The sequence below is a fragment of the Procambarus clarkii genome, chromosome 5 (assembly GCF_040958095.1).
Source record: "Procambarus clarkii isolate CNS0578487 chromosome 5, FALCON_Pclarkii_2.0, whole genome shotgun sequence".
Classification (NCBI taxonomy): Eukaryota; Metazoa; Arthropoda; class Malacostraca; order Decapoda; family Cambaridae; genus Procambarus; species Procambarus clarkii.
Genome location: NC_091154.1, coordinates 8,446,720 through 8,467,899, shown reverse-complemented (window position 1 = coordinate 8,467,899; position 21,180 = coordinate 8,446,720). Strand labels below are relative to the sequence as shown.

General features: G+C 45.4%; 1 protein-coding gene across 1 annotated transcript in view; it reads left to right on the top strand.

Annotated features, from left to right (window-relative positions):
- The window catches only part of LOC123765488 (endoplasmic reticulum transmembrane helix translocase), a 77,913-nt gene extending 57,779 nt beyond the window's left edge, over nt 1-20,134 (top strand). Inside the window, exons 20-24 of the mRNA XM_045754111.2 lie at nt 11,398-11,594; nt 14,381-14,523; nt 14,981-15,089; nt 15,579-15,722; nt 18,196-20,134. Of these exons, the coding sequence (XP_045610067.2) occupies nt 11,398-11,594; nt 14,381-14,523; nt 14,981-15,089; nt 15,579-15,722; nt 18,196-18,321 (719 nt within the window). The 3' untranslated portion in view covers nt 18,322-20,134. The remainder of the gene's footprint in view (nt 1-11,397; nt 11,595-14,380; nt 14,524-14,980; nt 15,090-15,578; nt 15,723-18,195) is intronic.
- Nucleotides 20,135-21,180: the final 1,046 nt, after the last annotated feature.

Here is a 21,180-nt window from a genome sequence, read left to right as displayed (position 1 = left end):
AAGGGTAGGGAAGGTGGTGAAAGGTAGAGAAGGTGGTGAAGGGTGGGTAGGTGGTGAAGGGTAGGGAAGGTGGTGAAGGGTAGGGAAGGTGGTGAAGGGTAGGGAAGGTGGTGAAGGGTAGGGAAGGTGGTGAAGGGTAGGGAAGGTGGTGAAGGGTAGGGAAGGTGGTGAAGGGTAGGGAAGGTGGTGAAGGGTAGGGAAGGTGGTGAAGGGTAGGGAAGGTGGTGAAGGGTAGGGTAGGTGGTGAAGGGTAGGGAAGGTGGTGAAGGGTAGGGAAGGTGGTGAAGGGTAGGGAAGGTGGTGAAGGGTAGGGAAGGTGGTGAAGGGTAGGGAAGGTGGTGAAGGGTAGGGAAGGTGGTGAAGGGTAGGGAAGGTGGTGAAGGGTAGGGTAGGTGGTGAAGGGTAGGGTAGGTGGTGAAGGGTAAGGAAGGTGGTGAAGGGTAGGGTAGGTGGTGAAGGGTAGGGAAGGTGGTGAAGGGTAGGGAAGGTGGTGAAGGGTAGGGTAGGTGGTGAAGGGTAGGGTAGGTGGTGATGGGTAGGGTAGGTTGTGAAGGGTAGGGTAGGTGGTGATGGGTAGGGTAGGTTGTGAAGGGTAGGCTAGGTGGTGATGGGTAGGGTAGGTTGTGAAGGGTAGGGTAGGTGGTGATGGGTAGGGTAGGTGGTGATGGGTAGGGTAGGTGGTGAAAGGTAGGGTAGGTGGTGAAGGGTAGGGAAGGTGGTGAAGGGTAGGGAAGGTGGTGAAAGGTAGAGAAGGTGGTGAAGGGTGGGTAGGTGGTGAAGGGTAGGGAAGGTGGTGAAGGGTAGGGAAGGTGGTGAAGGGTAGGGAAGGTGGTGAAGGGTAGGGAAGGTGGTGAAGGGTAGGGAAGGTGGTGAAGGGTAGGGAAGGTGGTGAAGGGTAGGGAAGGTGGTGAAGGGTAGGGAAGGTGGTGAAGGGTAGGGAAGGTGGTGAAGGGTAGGGAAGGTGGTGAAGGGTAGGGAAGGTGGTGAAGGGTAGGGTAGGTGGTGAAGGGTAGGGTAGGTGGTGAAGGGTAGGGAAGGTGGTGAAGGGTAGGGAAGGTGGTGAAGGGTAGGGAAGGTGGTGAAGGGTAGGGAAGGTGGTGAAGGGTAGGGAAGGTGGTGAAGGGTAGGGTAGGTGGTGAAGGGTAGGGTAGGTGGTGAAGGGTAAGGAAGGTGGTGAAGGGTAGGGTAGGTGGTGAAGGGTAGGGAAGGTGGTGAAGGGTAGGGAAGGTGGTGAAGGGTAGGGTAGGTGGTGAAGGGTAGGGTAGGTGGTGAAAGGTAGGGAAGGTGGTGAAAGGTAGGGAAGGTGGTGAAGGGTAGGGTAGGTGGTGAAGGGTAGGGTAGGTGGTGAAGGGTAGGGTAGGTGGTGATGGGTAGGGTAGGTTGTGAAGGGTAGGGTAGGTGGTGAAGGGTAGGGAAGGTGGTGAAGGGTAGGGTAGGTGGTGAAGGGTAGGGAAGGTGGTGAAGGGTAGGGAAGGTGGTGAAGGGTAGGGAAGGTGGTGAAGGGTAGGGTAGGTGGTGAAGGGTAGGGTAGGTGGTGAAGGGTAGGGTAGGTGGTGAAGGGTAGGGTAGGTGGTGAAGGGTAGGGAAGGTGGTGAAGGGTAGTGAAGGTGGTGAAGGGTAGTGAAGGTGGTGAAGGGTAGTGAAGGTGGTGAAGGGTAGTGAAGGTGGTGAAGGGTAGTGAAGGTGGTGAAGGGTAGAGAAGGTGGTGAAGGGTAGTGAAGGTGGTGAAGGGTAGTGAAGGTGGTGAAGGGTAGGGAAGGTGGTGAAGGGTATTGAAGGTGGTGAAGGGTAGGGTAGGTGGTGAAGGGTAGGGTAGGTGGTGAAGGGTAGGGTAGGTGGTGAAAGGTAGGGTAGGCGGTGAAGGGTAGGGTAGGCGGTGAAGGGTAGGGTAGGCGGTGAAGGGTAGGGTAGGTGGTGAAGGGTAGGGTAGGTGGTGAAGGGTAGGGTAGGTGGTTAAGGGTAGGGTAGGTGGTTAAGGGTAGGGAAGGTGGTGAAGGGTGGTGAATTGTAGTGAAGGGTGGTGAAGGGTTACCTTGAGGTTATCTTTAGGTGATTCCGGGGCTCGGCGACCCCGCAGCCCATTCGTAGACCAGGCCTCCTCGTTGCTGGACTGGTCAACCAGGCTGTTGGACGCGGCTGCTCGCAGCCTGATGTATGAGTCACAGCCTGGTTGATCAGGTATCCTTTGGAGATGTTTGTCAAGTTCTCTCTTGAACACTGTGAGGGGTCGGCCAGTTATGCCCCTTATGTGTAGTGGAAGCGTGTTGAACAGTCTCGGGCCTCTGATGTTGATAGTTCTCTCTTGAACACTGTGAGGGGTCGGCCAGTTATGCCCCTTATGTGTAGTGGAAGCGTGTTGAACAGTCTCGGGCCTCTGATGTTGATAGTTCTCTCTTGAACACTGTGAGGGGTCGGCCAGTTATGCCCCTTATGTGTAGTGGAAGCGTGTTGAACAGTCTCGGGCCTCTGATGTTGATAGTTCTCTCTTGAACACTGTGAGGGGTCGGCCAGTTATGCCCCTTATGTGTAGTGGAAGCGTGTTGAACAGTCTCGGGCCTCTGATGTTGATAGTTCTCTCTTGAACACTGTGAGGGGTCGGCCAGTTATGCCCCTTATGTGTAGTGGAAGCGTGTTGAACAGTCTCGGGCCTCTGATGTTGATAGTTCTCTCTTGAACACTGTGAGGGGTCGGCCAGTTATGCCCCTTATGTGTAGTGGAAGCGTGTTGAACAGTCTCGGGCCTCTGATGTTGATAGAGTTCTCTCTCAGAGTACCTGTTGCACCTCTGCTCTTCAACTGTACATCCTGCCATGTCTTCTGGTCTCATGTGATGTTATTTCTTTGTGCAGGTTTGGGACCAGCCCCTCTACTATGTTCCATGTTTTTCAGGGTAGGGAAGGTGGTGAAGGGCAGGGAAGGTGGTGAAGGGCAGGGAAGGTGGTGAAGGGCAGGGAAGGTGGTGAAGGGCAGGGAAGGTGGTGAAGGGTAGGGAAGGTGGTGAAGGGCAGGGAAGGTGGTGAAGGGCAGGGAAGGTGGTGAAGGGTAGGGAAGGTGGTGAAGGGCAGGGAAGGTGGTGAAGGGCAGGGAAGGTGGTGAAGGGTAGGGTAGGTGGTGAAGGGTAGGGTAGGTGGTGAAGGGTAGGGTAGGTGGTGAAGGGTAGGGTAGGTGGTGAAGGGTAGGGTAGGTGGTGAAGGGTAGGGTAGGTGGTGAAGGGTAGGGAAGGTGGTGAAGGGTAGGGAAGGTGGTGAAGGGTAGGGTAGGTGGTGAAGGGTAGGGTAGGTGGTGAAGGGTAGGGAAGGTGGTGAAGGGTAGGGAAGGTGGTGAAAGGTAGGGTAGGTGGTGAAGGGTAGGGTAGGTGGTGAAGGGTAGGGAAGGTGGTGAAGGGTAGGGAAGGTGGTGAAGGGCAGGGAAGGTGGTGAAGGGCAGGGAAGGTGGTGAAGGGTAGGGTAGGTGGTGAAGGGTAGGGTAGGTGGTGAAGGGTAGGGTAGGTGGTGAAGGGTAGGGTAGGTGGTGAAGGGTAGGGTAGGTGGTGAAGGGTAGGGTAGGTGGTGAAGGGTAGGGAAGGTGGTGAAGGGTAGGGAAGGTGGTGAAGGGTAGGGTAGGTGGTGAAGGGTAGGGTAGGTGGTGAAGGGTAGGGAAGGTGGTGAAGGGTAGAGAAGGTGGTGAAAGGTAGGGTAGGTGGTGAAGGGTAGGGTAGGTGGTGAAGGGTAGGGAAGGTGGTGAAGGGTAGGGAAGGTGGTGAAAGGTAGGGTAGGTGGTGAAGGGTAGGGTAGGTGGTGAAGGGTAGGGAAGGTGGTGAAGGGTAGGGAAGGTAGTGAAGGGTAGGGAAGGTAGTGAAGGGTAGGGAAGGTGGTGAAGGGTAGGGAAGGTGGTGAAGGGTAGGGTAGGTGGTGAAGGGTAGGGAAGGTGGTGAAGGGTAGGGAAGGTGGTGAAGGGTAGGGAAGGTGGTGAAGGGTAGGGAAGGTGGTGAAGGGTAGGGTAGGTGGTGAAGGGTAGGGAAGGTGGTGAAGGGTAGGGAAGGTGGTGAAGGGTAGGGAAGGTGGTGAAGGGTAGTGAAGGTGGTGAAGGGTAGGGAAGGTGGTGAGGGGTAGGGTAGGTGGTGAGGGGTAGGGAAGGTGGTGAAGGGTAGGGAAGGTGGTGAAAGGTAGGGTAGGTGGTGAAGGGTAGGGTAGGTGGTGAAAGGTAGGGTAGGTGGTGAAGGGTAGGGTAGGTGGTGAAGGGTAGGGTAGGTGGTGAAGGGTAGGGAAGGTGGTGAAGGGTAGGGAAGGTGGTGAAGGGTAGGGTAGGTGGTGAAGGGTAGGGTAGGTGGTGAAGGGTAGAGAAGGAGATGAAGGGTAGGGAAGGTGGTGAAGGGTAGGGTAGGTGGTGAAGGGTAGGGAAGGTGGTGAAGGGTAGGGAAGGTGGTGAAGGGTAGGGAAGGTAGTGAAGGGTAGGGAAGGTGGTGAAGGGTAGGGAAGGTGGTGAAGGGTAGGGTAGGTGGTGAAGGGTAGGGAAGGTGGTGAAGGGTAGGGAAGGTGGTGAAGGGTAGGGAAGGTGGTGAAGGGTAGGGAAGGTGGTGAAGGGTAGGGTAGGTGGTGAAGGGTAGGGAAGGTGGTGAAGGGTAGGGAAGGTGGTGAAGGGTAGGGAAGGTGGTGAAGGGTAGTGAAGGTGGTGAAGGGTAGGGAAGGTGGTGAAGGGTAGGGTAGGTGGTGAGGGGTAGGGAAGGTGGTGAAGGGTAGGGAAGGTGGTGAAAGGTAGGGTAGGTGGTGAAGGGTAGGGTAGGTGGTGAAGGGTAGGGTAGGTGGTGAAGGGTAGGGTAGGTGGTGAAGGGTAGGGAAGGTGGTGAAGGGTAGGGTAGGTGGTGAAGGGTAGGGAAGGTGGTGAAGGGTAGGGAAGGTGGTGAAGGGTAGGGTAGGTGGTGAGGGGTAGGGAAGGTGGTGACGGGTAGGGAAGGTGGTGACGGGTAGGGAAGGTTGTGAAGGGTAGGGAAGGTGGTGAAGGGTAGGGAAGGTGGTGACGGGTAGGGAAGGTGGTGAAGGGTAGGGAAGGTGGTGACGGGTAGGGAAGGTGGTGAAGGGTAGGGAAGGTGGCAAAAGGACAGTGCAGATATGGGCCCAGAGGCACGGAATGCACATTCATGCACCCACGGAATTGCTGAAACATGTTAGGGAAAGGCAGATGTCGTTTTGATACAGAGTGTAGATATTTTCACCCTAAGCTATGCAAACTCTCAGTTAATGAGAGGAAATGCCACGATCTTCAATGCCCTGATTTCGAAGTCAGAGGTACACAGCGCTATATAAGAGAGAGGAAGTTCAATATAATAGCCCTGGAAATTTTTTTAGAGGCAGGCAGAAACAGAGAGAGAAACAGACAAGCAGAAACGTTGCAGGAGTACGGATGGGGAGGGGAAAATACCCAAGACTGGACTACGGTTCGTCATCAAGCCCACACATACTACACCCCCCAACTACACAGACTACCACACTCCCCAGTATCACTTCCAAAATTGGACAAACCATTGCTACAACAACACACCCTGGGTCAGGGTAGAGAGGAGGGAAAATTACCAAAACCTTCCAGAAGTGACATACAATATGGACAATCGTTCATATTTGCAAACATTCAAGGTTTTACCCCTTAACTGCGTTGCCTCCAAATATGACACCCCCGCAGTACGCAGGAAATAGATTCTCTGGAAAAAATTCTCTTTCTTTTTAAAGTGTCAGAAACCCTTCCCTCAGTATGGGTATGTAGAAAATAAAATCGAAATTGTACTTTGGCTGCTATGGGGTCCGTAAGTTGGGACGTGACGTCATCATTCCCTGTTTGCCCATGAGGTACGCTCCCGGGGCCAGTAGAGCGCTCGGGGCGGGGTGCGTGAGTTGCCGCGAATATATTTTCGTTTATTTTTTTTCGCACAGTTCCAAATACATTTTATTTGTTTTTACGTGCTAATCCTTTGTATAGTGAACACGTGCACTATATTATGGCAGTAAAACATCCGTACTGTCCGAAGACACTGTGTTACGTGCATGACACTTGTGTACACATGTGCAGCACATATTTACTATGTATCATGTTAATTTATGTATATATACAATCTATTTACACACTATATACATTCACCATCAACACACTCAGAACACCTCGAGTGAGAGCAGCCACACCCAGCCAGTCTCCCTCACTCCAACATCTTACTCGCCAACATTGCTCCTCCCACCATACTGTTATAGTTCTTATTACACATGTTCTATATACCTATCTACATGTTTTATTTACCAGAACTATGCAAGTAAGCCGGTATTGTGTCCAAACAGTACAGTGGCCACCATACACTGCATGAAAAATCACACAGCCGACAGCAGACGACGCTACTATTACGTCATCTCCCTCACCAAAATAGCTCCTCTCAACATTCTCCTGTTGCTGTTATTACACTATATACCCATGTACATATGTGTTGCCCATAGTGAACCACTAAGCTAGTATGGTGAGCAAAACAAGAGTGGCAGCCACACACACACAATGAGGCTACCTCAATTCTCGCCCTTCCTCCCTCACCAAAATTCCTCCTTCCACAATACTACGCACAACGCTAATTATAACCACAATCCTGCTATTATCACAATCCTGGTCATTAATTCCTGTAAATGAATAATTGACCACACGTTTATTTTGAAAAGGAACCTAAGAAATCATTTGAAGATTCCTAGATGGACGAAATAATGCTGTGGTGCTGTGGCTACCGCTGTGAACATCGTGAACAGCATTGAATCACTGATATTTGAACATTGTACCCAGTCATTATCACACTCAGGCTCTTCTATAACACTATCATGGCTAAATAATACAAGTTATATATATATATATTGACATTATTAGGCGATGCTGTGGTCACACGCTGAACAGCAGTGCTGTGCGCTCATGCTGTGAGCGCCAGCCTTGGTTGCTCACACACTACCGAGGCTCCCACACCCAGGAATGTGAAGCACGATTTTTTTTAAAGATGGCGTCTGTTTACAAGAGCCCTGAGGACGCTGGTGTGAACCCAATGTAGCCGAGAGAGTTTTGAATGGAACGTGAAAAATACAAATACCCAGAGGCGCGTTGCGCAAACCAGACATGAGCCTGCTAACTAATGAACTAACATGATGAACTAATCAGAGACATTACAATCTCTGATACTACATACTCAGACCATAAGCTCATTGAAATGCGAACTAGCATAAATAATGGTAGTAGGTCTAAGAGACCCAACAAGCGAGAAGGAGTATTCAATCAATTCAATTTCAAAAATAAGAGGATCGACTGGGAAAAATAAATGTAGACCTCGCAACCATTCAATGGGAGACGGTTTTAAGCGACAAAACTCCCACACAAGATATAAGGAAAGGAGGTGTTCTTGGCAGGTTAGAGATAATTGAGGATATGCAAAAGAAGTATGAAGAAAAAGTGCTTAAATTGGAAGAGGACAATGGAGCTCTTAGGAGTGAGCTTTGCACTCTAAAAGGGAGTATTCTTCAGCAAGGTAAGATTATTACTGCATTAATGGACAAGGTAACAAATCAGGAGGAACAAACCAAGGAACTAGTGAAAGAGAATGAGGTGTGGAAAGTGAAGTGTGGTGACTTGGAAGAAATAAACAAGAAAATACTCATATGGTGAACAACTCCAAGGGAGCCTTAGGGCTAACATAGTTAAGCAAGGATCTGCAACTAGAAACTTCACTGACAACTTATAGAGGAGGTTAATAAAGAACTAGAAAAGTATAAAGAAGAAATGAAAGAGACGTATGCCCAAGTTATAAAAGAGAAAGAGGCGATTAAGGAAGTGTGTTTGGAAGTCAAAACCAGAAATGATAAACAAGAAGCAGATCTAGGCAAGCAATTAGGAAAGAACTGGTAACCAACAGTAAACTGGTTCAAAACACTGTAGATAGAAGTAAGTCCATAATAATTTTTGAATGTTTAGAGAGGGAAATTCCATCTAGGGTGGACCGAGCAGCAGAAGAGATGAAAATCATAGATAAAATAGTAGGATTAGGAGAAGGCCTAAATTCAAAGGAGCATGTCAGTGATTTTAGCAGGAAAGGAAAATATGAGAAAGACAAGAACCGCCCCTTAAGGGTGATGTTTAATGGAGTGAAGTATATGACAGAAGTGCTTCACAATACCAGATAATTGCAATGTCACGAGGATAGCAAACTTTGGTCAATAAGACAAGACCTCTCAAAAGAGGACAGAGAAAAGCTGAAAGTGAACCTCCTTGAAACAAAATGTCTGAATGGGAATAGAAATGTAGAAGAAAGGAATTCCTTTTTCTACAAAGAGTCAGGGACTGGAAAGCTTGTGAAATGGTACATAAAGACAACGCAACAAAATCATTAAAGGAAAGGGGTGTAAAGAACAAAGGGAAGGGGGAACATATTCCTGAAAATAGTATATACCGACATAGAAGGAGTGAGATCGAAAATATTGGAGTTGAAGGATATAATTCAGCTCAAAGAACCAGATATTGTCGCATTAACAGAGACGAAACTTGAAGAAAATATTTTAAACGAGGTCGTATTCCCAAAGGGCTACTCAGTTTGGAGACGTGACAGGAAAACTAGGAAGGGAGGAGGAGTGGCTGTGCTGGTGAAAGAACACCTGAAGGTAAGAGAATTAATGTTTGAAAACCCTCGAGATATTGACATAATGGCATTGCAGGTCTGGAATCAAGATGATAAGCTGATAATTATAAATGCCTACAGCCCACCAGCAAGCAACACATGGACAAAGGAAGAACTGGATGACAAACGAGAGGGTCTCATAATGGTCATGAGAGAGATTATGGTAAGAGCTGACAAAGATAAATCTTGATTGTTGGTACTGGGGGACTTCAACTTTAAGGCAATAGACTGGGAGACCTACGAGGCAAGAACAGAGGACATTTGGACATGCAGATTTGTAAACCTCATCTTGGAGACATTCTTGTATCAACATGTCAAGCAGGCCACAAGAATGAGGGAAGGGGATTTTCCGTCAGTACTGGATCTAGTATTCACCAGGAAACAAGAAGAGGTATTTGGCATCCAGTACCTTCCTCCCTTGGGAAAGAGTGATCACATCCTCTTTGACATTAAATATGCTATGCGATATAATCTAGTAGAGAATGGGGACAGTGAAACAAGTCGTTAAACTCGATTTCAAGAGAGGACGCTATGGGGGAACTTAGAATTTTTTTCTTCGGTATAATTGGACAGACTTGTTGCTAGGCAAGGAAGTAAATGAGATGTATGCCAAATTTTGCACAATATATGATGAAGACACAAACATTCATACCAAAACAGACATGCAGACCTAGGAAACAGGGTTGGTTCAACAGAAATTGCGAAAGGTCCAGAGATCAAAAGACACACGCATGGAATCATTATAGAAAGAGGCCAAACCCCCAAACATACCAGCGATACAAAGAGGCAAGAAACAACTACACGTCAATAAGGAGAGAGGCAGAGAGGAACTTTGAGAACAGTATAGCAGACAAATGTAAATTGGATCCAGGCCTTTTCTATAAATTCATTAAAAGCAAGCTGCAGGTAAAGGATAATATTCAGAGGTTGAAAATGGGGGACAGATACATGGAAAATGAAAAGGAAATGTGTGAAACATTAAACGAAAAGTTTCAAAGTGTGTTTGTACAAAATGAGATTTTCAGAGAACCAGACACAATAAGAATTCCAGAGAACAACATAGAGCACATAGAGGTGTCTAGAGATTAAGTGGAAAATATGCTAAAGGAGCTAAGTAAGAACAAAGCAGTTGGTCCAGATGGATTTTCACCATGGGATCTGAGACAATGTGCATCAGAACTCAGCATTCCACTTCACCTTATCTTTCAGGCATCCCTGTGTACAGGAGTTGTAGCAGACGTGTGGAAAAAGGCTAACATAGTTCCAGTCTACAAAAGTGGAAGCAGGGAAGACCCCCTTAATTATAGACCTGTATCATTGACAAGTGTAATAGTGAAAATATTGGAAAAAATATTAAAAACTAAATGGGTAGAACACCGGGAGAGTCGCCATCACCACCACCAGTCGCCATCACCACCACCAGTCCCCGTCACCACCACCACTAGCCATCACCATTACTACCACCAGCCATCATCACCATCACCACCAGCCATCACCATCACCACCAGCCATCACCATCACCACCAGCCATCACCATCACCACCAGCCATCACCACCCATCACCACCACCAGCCATCACCCACCACCATCACCCACCACCACCCACCACCACCCACCACCACCCACCACCACCACCAGCCATCATCACCATCACCATCAAACACCAGCCATCACCACCACCACCACCACCACCAGCCATCACCACCACCACCAGCCATCACCACCACCACCAGCCATCACCACCACCACCAGCCATCACCACCACCACCACCACCACCAGCCATCACCACCACCCATCACCACCACCACCACCAGCCATCACCACCACCACCACCACAATTTGCCTAAAAAATGTAGTTATGTTGTAAGTTAAAGTTGTTGAAAGTGCTGGGTTCAATATGGACGAAGGTTAGCTGCCAGAGTAGTTATGGTTACCTGTTAAAGATGTTGCATCAGTGTAATATTGTAGTGTCGTCTTCCCTGAGGGTAGAAAGAGTAGACAATGAGTCACAATAACCTGGCTTAAGATATGAAGACTAAACCCCGCGCTACACAATGAGGAGACGACAACATTTCGCTCCGTCCTGGTCTTTTATCATGGTGGAAACGTTGTGTTCTCCTCGTATTGTGGCGTGCGGTTTGATCTGCATGGAAATAGTCATTTTGACACATTTGAATATTTGAGAAGCATTGATCACTTTGCTCTGAGAGTTACACTGTAACATGTATACAGATTTAACTCTCATAGCAAAGTGATAGTTGCTTCTCAAATATTCAAATGTCAGAAACTACTATTTCTACTAGGATAAAACCACACGCCAGAAAACGAGTCGACGACGACGACTGGGAGCCGGTCGGCCGAGCGGACAGCACGCTGTACTTGTGATCCTGGGTTCGATCCCGGGCGCCGGCGAGAAACAATGGGCACAGTTTCTTTCACCCTATGCCCCTGTTACCTAGCAGTAAAATAGGTACCTGGGTGTCAGTCAGCTGTCTCAGGCTGCTTCCTGTGGGTGGAGGCCTGGTCGAGGACCGGGCCGCGGGGACACTAAAGCCCCGAAATCATCTCAAGATAACCTCGAGACGTTTCGATAATAATGGTCCAGGACAGACCGAGAAGTCGTCGTCATCTCATTTTCTGGCGTGTGGTTTAGGCGTCATAGAAATAGTAGTTTTTAACATGTTTCAATATTTGAGAAGCAATGATGTCTTTGCTGTGTGTGTAAATGTATATACATGTTGCAGTGTGCCACATCATCAAGCAGGGCCGATGCACGTTGCTGACCACGCTGCAAATGTTCAAAATATTGGCCCTGAATGCTCTCATCCTGGCCTACTCTCAGTCGGTCCTCTACCTCGACGGCATAAAGTTCTCGGACTACCAGGCCACGCTGCAGGGGCTACTCTTGGCAGCTTGCTTCTTATTTATTTCTAGATCAAAGGTAAGGTGTTATATAGCCCTTGTTTCTTGCTTTTTTTTTTTTTTTTTTTAATGGAAACACATTGAAATTTTTAATGTTTTGCTTCAACATGTGTTACATGGTATGTTGGATGTACTGAGCTGTGTTATGCATTCAGAGGGGAGCATGTATCAACATGAATACATGTGGAGAGGGGGGGGGGACCTGCTGCATGGGTGACAGCTTCTCCTCCATATCAACCTACCCTGGCTTTGCACCCTGGAGAGGCCATTTCAGACCGACATATAAATAATTTTGTGGTGATGAGCGTCCAAAATGTTAAATATTTGTTAAAATTCCATTTATTGTGCCATTATTATGGGACTAGTTTTAAAATACTCACCTTTATATTGCTAACAATTTGATACCAAATTGAAAGATGTAACATGAAAATTGATGTTATCAAACTGAATAAGTATATACATTAGGTTGCGGCTGTGCCAATTGGTGCTCGTTCACGGGTAACTTTAGGCTTTGCTGCAGGGAGTCACACCAGGCTTTTGGACCTTATATGCACATACCCCCTGTAAAGAATTCTATTGTGAACATAATGATACCAAAACGAACGACATAGCACGAGAATTAAGGTGAGAAAACAGAAACGAGTATACACATTTTACTGATTTTGTGCGCTCACAGGTAACTTTGCCGACTTTAGGCTTTGCTGTGGGAAGTCACACCGGGCTTTTGGACCTTTTATGCATATACCCCTGTAGGGAATTCTATTGTGAACACAGTGATACCAAAATGAACGACGCAACATGAGAATTAAGGTAAGAAAACTGAAATGAGTATACACATTTCGGTGTCGCCGCTCGCTCGCCAGCACGCTTACCTGCACCGCCGGGGCCATAACGTTAAAGTTTGTAGCACGCACTCCCGGGGTGCGAAAGTGTTAAGAGGACAGGTTAGGTCCATTACTACAGGAATGTTGTAACTGTAGAGGGTGGTGGGGCTTAACGTGATTGAGTTTGGAGGGCAGTCGGAAGGATAAAGTACCGAGGAATTATTCTTACCCGTTGTTTTGTCTCTCTATGTTGGTCAGCTGGAGATGTGCAGCTGTGTATTGCTGTTCAGTTGTCGTTGCTGCTGCTTCCTGTACCATATCTGTTAGTGAGTTAGGTGGTGCTTTCCTGGAACAACCGTGGACATCTTCAAGAGAAAACTGGACTATTTTCTAAAAGACGTTCCAGACCAACCGTGTTGTGGTGGGGATGTGGGCCTGCGGGCCGCTCCAAGCAACAGCCTGGTGGACCAAACTCTCACAAGTCAAGCCTGGCCTCGGGCTGGGCTTGGGGAGTAGAACTCCCAGAACCCCATCAACCAGGTTCCCCCTGCTTTGCATCATCCCTTCCCCCCCTTAATCGTTTTTTGGATATTTTACTTTGGATTTAACGCCTTCTAATAATTTTACGTGACCCTTGGTTCTCCCTTCTTCAGTCATTAGTGTCTGCAAGATGTCCGTTTACTCCATCGCTTGATGCTTACGATTAAACGCTCATTTTACAGCTTAATAGCATTTGTATTAGACTTGTATTGTACTGTTCTAAGAACAATTGCTCCCTGTTTTGTAGTGGATAGGGTCTTTGTCGGCTCTCCTCAAAAGCAAAGAACTGTTGGGTGCGAACCATGGGCAGGGAGGGCACCGATGCTTCAGTATTTGTCAGTTTCCACAGCAGCAATTGGGGAGACTTGGGAAAACACTTAACACTTTCGCCCGGGCATGACGCAGCATTGCGTCATCCGTTTACTGTCGGTAATCTCGGGGATGACACAGCATTTCGTCATCCACTAAAATAATTGCCAAAAATCAGATTTTTATCCAATTTTTGGGGGACTGTTTGGTAACTGTCAACAAGCCGAATGCAATCTGCGACTACAATACAAACATGAAAGGTGTTGATCACTTTGACCAAATGATCAAATATTATCACTTCATAAGGAAAACTCTCAAATGGATGAAGAAAATGACCATCTATTTTGTGCAAATGGCTATCAACAATGCTTATGTGATGTACAGCTACTACACAAAAAATACTAAACTATAATACTACATATACTAAAATACTAAATACTAAACATTTGTGGGCAGGAATTGGGAGTGTAGCTGGAAGGCGTCTGGGCGCTCACTCGCGGTTAACGCGTGGCCCGTCTTCAACTCGTCGGCGGGTGGAGTGTGACCAGGTTTTTTATTTTATATGCTAATGTTCCTCTAGAGAATTCTATTGCGAACCCATTGATACCAAAATGGAAGACCTAGGACGAAAATTGAGGTGACCAGAATGAAAAGAGTGAACACATTTTATCGCTTTTGCGCGCTCCTGGGTAACTCGTTCGCACTTTCTGTTTGCTGCGGGTAATTAGCCGGGCTTTTGGAGTTTATATGCATTTAGTGCTGTAGAGAATTCTATTGCGAACACAATGATACCAAATTTAATCTCGTAGGACGAGAATTAAGGTGACAAAGATGAAGAGAGTATACACTATTCAGAATTAACGCGCGCTCCCGTGAAACGCTGGGACCCAAATCGCACAGTTGAGGGGTGGCGCGCGGGGCACGCCAAAGTGTTAAGCTGCAAACAAATGGCATCAAATTTCTGCTCCTGTATCATTTAGTATGCTATAAACAAAAATCTGTTGGGATTCCAAACAATCTGACTACTTAATTGGTAACTATTTATTCAGTGTAAATTATAGCATTTACGTATGTATCTTAGATCATTACTTAATCATAATTAGGGATGTTAATGAATCTGTCTTTCTTGCAGCCCTTGAAGATTCTCAGTAAAGAGCGACCCTTACCCAATATATTTAACGTTTACACAATCATGACGGTGCTACTGCAGTTTGCCGTCCATTTTACCTGCCTGGTGTTCCTCGTGAAGCAAGCCAACGAATGGTCACCCCCTAAGTAAGTCCCTCGGTTTAAGAGCCGGAAGTGGTTTTGAAGAATGTGTCGGGTTTGGATAATTAACATAAAGGATAAAGATCCATGTAGTGAATGCTGGCAATGATCCACATTCACCATCCTATTCTTGGATCACATCGTGCCGTGATTTTTGTTCCATGTGGAACTTTGTCCTCTGCCATTTATTTGAGTATAGTAATTGCATGATTCCAGCAGCTACATCGGATCAGTATACTGGCTGGCTTTTGTGTGTGTCAATATATGATCATCCTATCTTTTGAATAATTTTAAATATATTTCCTGGAATTATACATCAAAAAAAGGGAACGTGAATTGAAATACCTTTTGTTCATTTAGAAAAGATTTTTGGACAACTTTTGGTGGTGGTGATGTGTTTAAAAGTATTTAGCCTATAGAGTGAACACTGTTCACTTTATTTACAAGTGTGTTTGTGTTTCAGAGAAAAGTTTGTCGACTTGGAAAAAGAGTTCGAGCCCAGTTTGTTGAATAGCACCGTGTACGTTATCTCCATGACGCTGCAGATATCCACGTTTGCTATCAATTATCGCGTGAGTCATTTTTTTGTCTTTGTCATGGAGTAAGCAGTCTTAACTGTGGCCTCGAACTACTCAAAGGACATTGTGGCTTGGTTCCTATACTGTGTTCAAGAAACATTTTTGGGTTTGTCCCGCAATTTGATAATAAGGGTACTTTTCGAACCATTAAAGGTAGTCTCACCAGGGTCTGTCTACATTGAAACTATTCGACCGCTTGCAGTGGTTTGCCATTTATGTTTATTTTACAGCCAGAATTTATTCAGAAAGATGATTCAGGAATGTGTAGGACTTGCCACAGAGCTCTTTAGAATGTCTTGTCTGAATTACAAAAAATTCAGAAAAAATCTGTTGCAAAATATACTTTGGAAAATGCACTGTACTTTGTCAGATATTCTTTGAAAATTGTACCATTGTGCACTATTATCTGATAATGGGTTTAGGATTGACGTGTTTGTTTGCCCGTGGCGTTTTAGCCAAAATTTTAACGCATCTTTTCTCTAGGGCCATCCCTTCATGGAGAGTCTAGTGGAGAATAAGGCTCTTCTCTATAGCCTCATAGGCTCGGGGGGAGTCGTTCTGGCCCTCGCCCTCGGCATCGTGCCAGAGTTCGCGCAACAGTTTGAGATTGTGGACTTCCCACAAGAGGTAATGTATATGTTTTGTTTCTACATGTACCTGTATCCACTTGTTTGTATATGTGCTTGCTGGGGGGGGGGGGGGGAGGTGCTGGCTCTCGGGTCAGCCTGTTCGCTCGAGTTGCCATGCCATAAAAAATGTATACGTTCTTCCTGAACGAAATCGATGACTAATGCAACCCACGTAACCTATTGAGACTGAAGAGCAGAAAACATCAATACTATCATAAAGGTGCTTTAAATATTTACATTTACATCATTTTCTTAAATTTTAATTTTGTTAAATACAGCCACACATTAGGCGAGATGATGGCTGCTTATGTGCCAACTTTTAGATGGCGGTGATATCGGGTGATGTCTGCCACTGTTTAAATAAACCTTGGGTCCACCACACGGCTGCTGATGCTTGTCAGTTTCCACAATCTTCTTAGCAAAGCTCGGATGAAACTGTCTTACGAGACCAGCTTCTGGGCACCTACTCAGTGGTGAATATTATCACAATCATCTTATGGTTTGGCCCTTCTGTCACAGCTTCAAGTTGACAAGATCTGCCCAACAGGTGTGGAGTGCCAGTCGGCAGGTGTGGCCTTACTCGAATCTCGGGCATGAGTGATGCATTTCGGCCAATCCCAGTGTCCCTGGCAAGATTTACCTAACTTGCTTCGCACCAATTCATTCTCAAAATCGGCATCTTGGTTCATTACTCTGACAATGTATTTCCCCGCCCTCTAATTGCACCCGAGTGAGAAACTGTTCTCGATCTGTAAATTCTTCACCATTACTAAATTCTCTACCTAAAAATCACAAAAACACACACTGACCCTACCTATGTTCATCTAAGCTTAACACGGTGACAAAAACAGTCTTGTAATTACCCCACCAGAAGAACTCTGGTGTAGCAGGTGCTACATGCCAGGTTGGGAGAGGTATTGTGGCTGCTGGAAGTTCCCACTTGCTTGTCAAAATGTGTGTGTGTGTGTGGGGGGGGGGGGGGGGGGCTGGCTGGCTTGATGAAACACACGAAAGAAAATACTTTCCTCAAAATATCCTGGAAAAAATGGGTGCACAGGCCTAGTGTGGGGTTATCTTGAGACGTTATCTCGATGATTTCGGGGCTTAGCGTCCCCGCGGCCCGGTCCTCGACCAGGCCTCCTTTTTGTTACACGTCTCCCATGAAGCAGCCCATAGCAGCTGTCTAACTCCTAGGTACCTATTTACTATTTGGTGAACAGGTGCATCAGGGTGAAAGTAACTCTGCTCGTATGTCTCCGCCTCCACCGGGGATCAAACCCGGAACCTCAGGACTATGAATGTGAAGCACTGTCCACTTGGCTATCAGACCCCCTTATAAGGGTTGCATCTTATAATACCACAAGTATGGTAAAAAAGATGGTAGCTGTATTGTTGCTTCAGTGGAGACTGAGACTTGGGACGAACAAGGTGGCTGGATCACTATTATGTGAACATGTACCTGTTGGGTGCCCTTGAGAGCCCTCTGAAGTGACCAACAAAACTAGCCTCCTTGGGTCGGGGAGCAATGCCACGTAAATACGCACTTTTGGCCAAGCTTCATATTTTGCCTTTTGAGTGTTTCATGTGCGGCAACACTATGGTCATACGTGTCGGAGGTTTTTTGCAAAATGTGTGTGTGTGTATCACTGCACTGTATATCAGTGTTTTACTTCCATGGCATCTAAGGCCAAGGCCATGCCACTCATAGTACTTGTAGTCAAGCAATTGTGAGAGGCAGTCGGTAGTGCTCTATTGTTGTAAACCCTTGTTGTCCAGATTATGTCGACACTGGTTCCGATGTGTTTTGAGATCTTGCTTAGCACTCTGAAAGATTTTTATGATGTGTGATGTTAGTGCTCTTGGTCTATAATTTTGTTGCTTCTGCTTTATTCCCTCCTTTATGGAGTGGTGTTATCTCCACTGTTTTAAGTGTGTCGGGGGATAACACCACTCTCTAGGCTCCGTTTCCCAAAAATGTTAAGGGCCTGTGATAGTGGTTTTTACAGTTCGTAGTGTAACATTTAAACTTACTGTAATTTAATTAATATGTTACATTCTAAAAGAGACCTCTTGTATGTTATTGTGAGATGGAAAGGCCCAAATTCAGTAGACTTTTAATAAAGATGTTTTATTTGTAAGGTTTTTATTAAATGTAAACAGATATATAGGACCGGCTACTTTTAAAGGTCAAATTGGAATGACACAGGTTTCGGGGGATGCTAAACCATGTATGTAAATACACGAATATATAATGAACGAACATAAACAACACAGTGTGGAGTTGACTTAATCATTTGACCTGTGCGTGTACCTAGCATCTGTTCAGTGATCTGTTAGCAAGTAACATAATAGATGTGTGATCACTGGATTGCTTCAGGTAAAGTTACATTTTCTGTTAATTTAACAAGAAAACAAATTGACAAAAAACACTTTGTTAATGCAACGTTTTGACCTTTCTTCCCCAACCACAGTATCGCATTATGTTGGTGAAGGTGCTGGTGGCCGATTTTGCCCTCTCACTGATCGTGGATCGCGTCTGTCTCTTCTTGTTCGGGGAAGGAAGATTACCTTCGCAACTTCGGAGAAGTGTCCTGTGAGGTGGCGGGACAAACTTTGTTTGTTGAGGGAAGAAATATTACATAGAGAACTTTGATAAAGGTGGTGAAACCATGCCAGGTGTTGGTTGTTGAGGGATGGAAGATGGCCTCCTCAGCTTGGGCAAGTGTGTACTGTAACGTGGTAGTGGTGGAGGAGGAGGAAGGTAAAATGGAAAAACATTGATAAAGCAAGTGGTGATATAATGATGTTTCTGAATGCCTGAGTGACGAGGTGTTTGTAATCTGAATGAATCTGCAATTATTCTTAATTGGTAGTTTCCAATTTTCCAGGTAATTATTGGTACGGAGGATATTCATTAATGCATTTAGCCGACTGAAATGAGAATGAGAATTTCTAAATGACATGTACATATATATATTAAACATTTATTTATTGAATCTATTTATATATCAATTTCTACGTCCAGGATCATTCTTCCTATCAAATCCCCATCCTAGAATTTAAGCTGATATATTGTGATTCATGGAAGCGTACGGTTAGGGTGCATTTGTAACGAAACGAACACAATTGTGACACCAAAGTTGACTGTAGGAATATCATAGCCATTCCCTCGTGTACAGAACTGAAAGTAATAGTTTCCATTCTTTGCTTTGCTTTTTTTTTCTTTTTTTATAACCATTCTGATATGTTTGAGAAAGGCACGCCATGTTGCAATTGGAACTTGCTCAATCTTGTCATACTTTTTTATAGCGGAGACTGAGTCCAAGTTGGTGTAGTCGGTGTCTCAAGAACTGAGGTGCAAGGTAGTTAATGTATAGATAAAATAACTGGCGTACATTGCTACTGATGGCGCAAGTGAACCCGCATGTTGCAGGAAGGGGAGACGTGTTTTGTACTTGTCTGCATGTCTTCCGTAACACCTGTAGAGTTGTGTGTACAGCTGGGACCAGAGCTGCTGGGAACGTTGTGTACATTTGTGTGTGTGTGTACCGAGACTGGAATTGCAGTACTGTTCAGCACAGTAACACAGCACAGTAACGTAAGCAGAACTGACATGGACGATACGTACCAAACTCGTTTCCGTTCATGTTTTCCTTGAGGTATGGGCTTTCTTGTGCTGGTGATACATGTTCTTGACACATTTGTGATTGGATGTTAATGTTGATCTGGGTTATTGTCACGAATTTATTTATATATGTTGGGCCTAATAGGCCAAGTTGCCTAAAAAGCCGAATTTTCCTGAAATATTAATTTTTCAAATACTTTTTCTTGTGGAATGATACAGCTTTACATGATTTAAAACAGAACCAATTACTTTCATTGAGAAGTAACATAAAAGTTTGATTAACCCTCACCTTCTTAACCTAGCCTAACATAGCATAACCTAACATAACCAAGTTAGTAATTCATGCTCCTAATATACAGTAATATTTTTGTTAGAAAAGAACTAATATGGAAAGAAATATTTGAAAATTCTGTATCGAAAATCATTCGGCTTATTGGGCAAATCGGACCTTGCATACTAGGCCAAGTAGTGCAGTTCTGGCTGTTAGGCACAACATAAATATATATATATATACGGTATATATATAGAATGTTTATTTCTGCATTTATTACCTGTTCTTTTATATTCTGCCAATGAAATTCCTTTTTAAATAATAAATTGTTCTAATATTTGCTTGTGGGTTTGTGAGGACAGACCAAATATGTACTGTTATTTTCTTACTGCTGTTTGATAGCCAAATATCGCTGGGGATGTGCTACAAGCTTAAGTGTTTGTTGCTATCCATATGTGAAATAAAAGAATGTTAATATTCATAATATATTTATGAATAAAATGTTGAAGGTGGATATCCTTATTTTCATTTCTAGCTTGTGGTTCCCTTGTGTCGGTTCCGAGATCAGCGGCGCTCCTGCACACCCTTTTCCGACGAAGGCCTTCTCCTCCTAGCATATACTAAGATTCCATATGGTAACGGCTACAGTTTATGTACCTTTGGACCGTGTTTTGGTTGATTTTTTCTTGTTTTCTCTTCCGTGCGTGCGTGTGTGTGTGTGTGTGTTTTTTTTTTTTTTTTTTTTTTTTTTTTTTTTGCGAGTGTGACTGGAAATGGGTCTAGTGATAAATGGAGTGGGTGTGTGGTGTGCTCTGGTTCTAGTTGTACCAGGCGGCCTGTTCAAGGACCGGGCCGCGGGGAAATTGAACCGTGAAATCATCGCCAGGTAAGGTAAGGTTCTGGTCTTGCACGACCGGCCAACACGGGGGTCACGTGGCTTTACGAAGGGCTGCTCATTTTTCAACAAATTTAATCTTCATTCTTTTCTGATATATTTTGAGCAGCTGGAAGCAGGAAGGAGTGCCACATTCTATGTCTTAGACTTTTGTGAAGCCTTTTGATACTCTTGAGACTTGCTAAAAAGTTAGAGATATACGGTATTGGGGAGCTTGCCTAGTTTGGAGTAGAACTTGGTTATGTCGTAGATTGCAGAGAGTTGGCATAAATGGAGTGAAGTCTGTGTGGGGGAAAACATCTGTTCTGACACCTCATTTGTTTACCATATATGTCACCTATATAGATGTAGCATTGAACATCAACATCTGCAAATTTGAACATGATACTAAAATTTGGTGAGAAGTAAATTGCTAAGCCGACACAAAATTACTTAGACTCTCTAGGTAAGGTTGCAGATAGAACAGCAAGATTGGGAGATGCAATTTAATGTTGAAAAAACGTATAGGTTTCGTATTGCAGGTAATACTATTAGTTAGCAGAGATTGATTGTATGATCTTCGGCCAGACATTGCAACCACTTGCATCGATGTGTAGTGAGCTTACTGGCAACATTTTTAAATAGTGCTGTGATTCATCACCCGGTGTCACTACGAGGTTCATGGA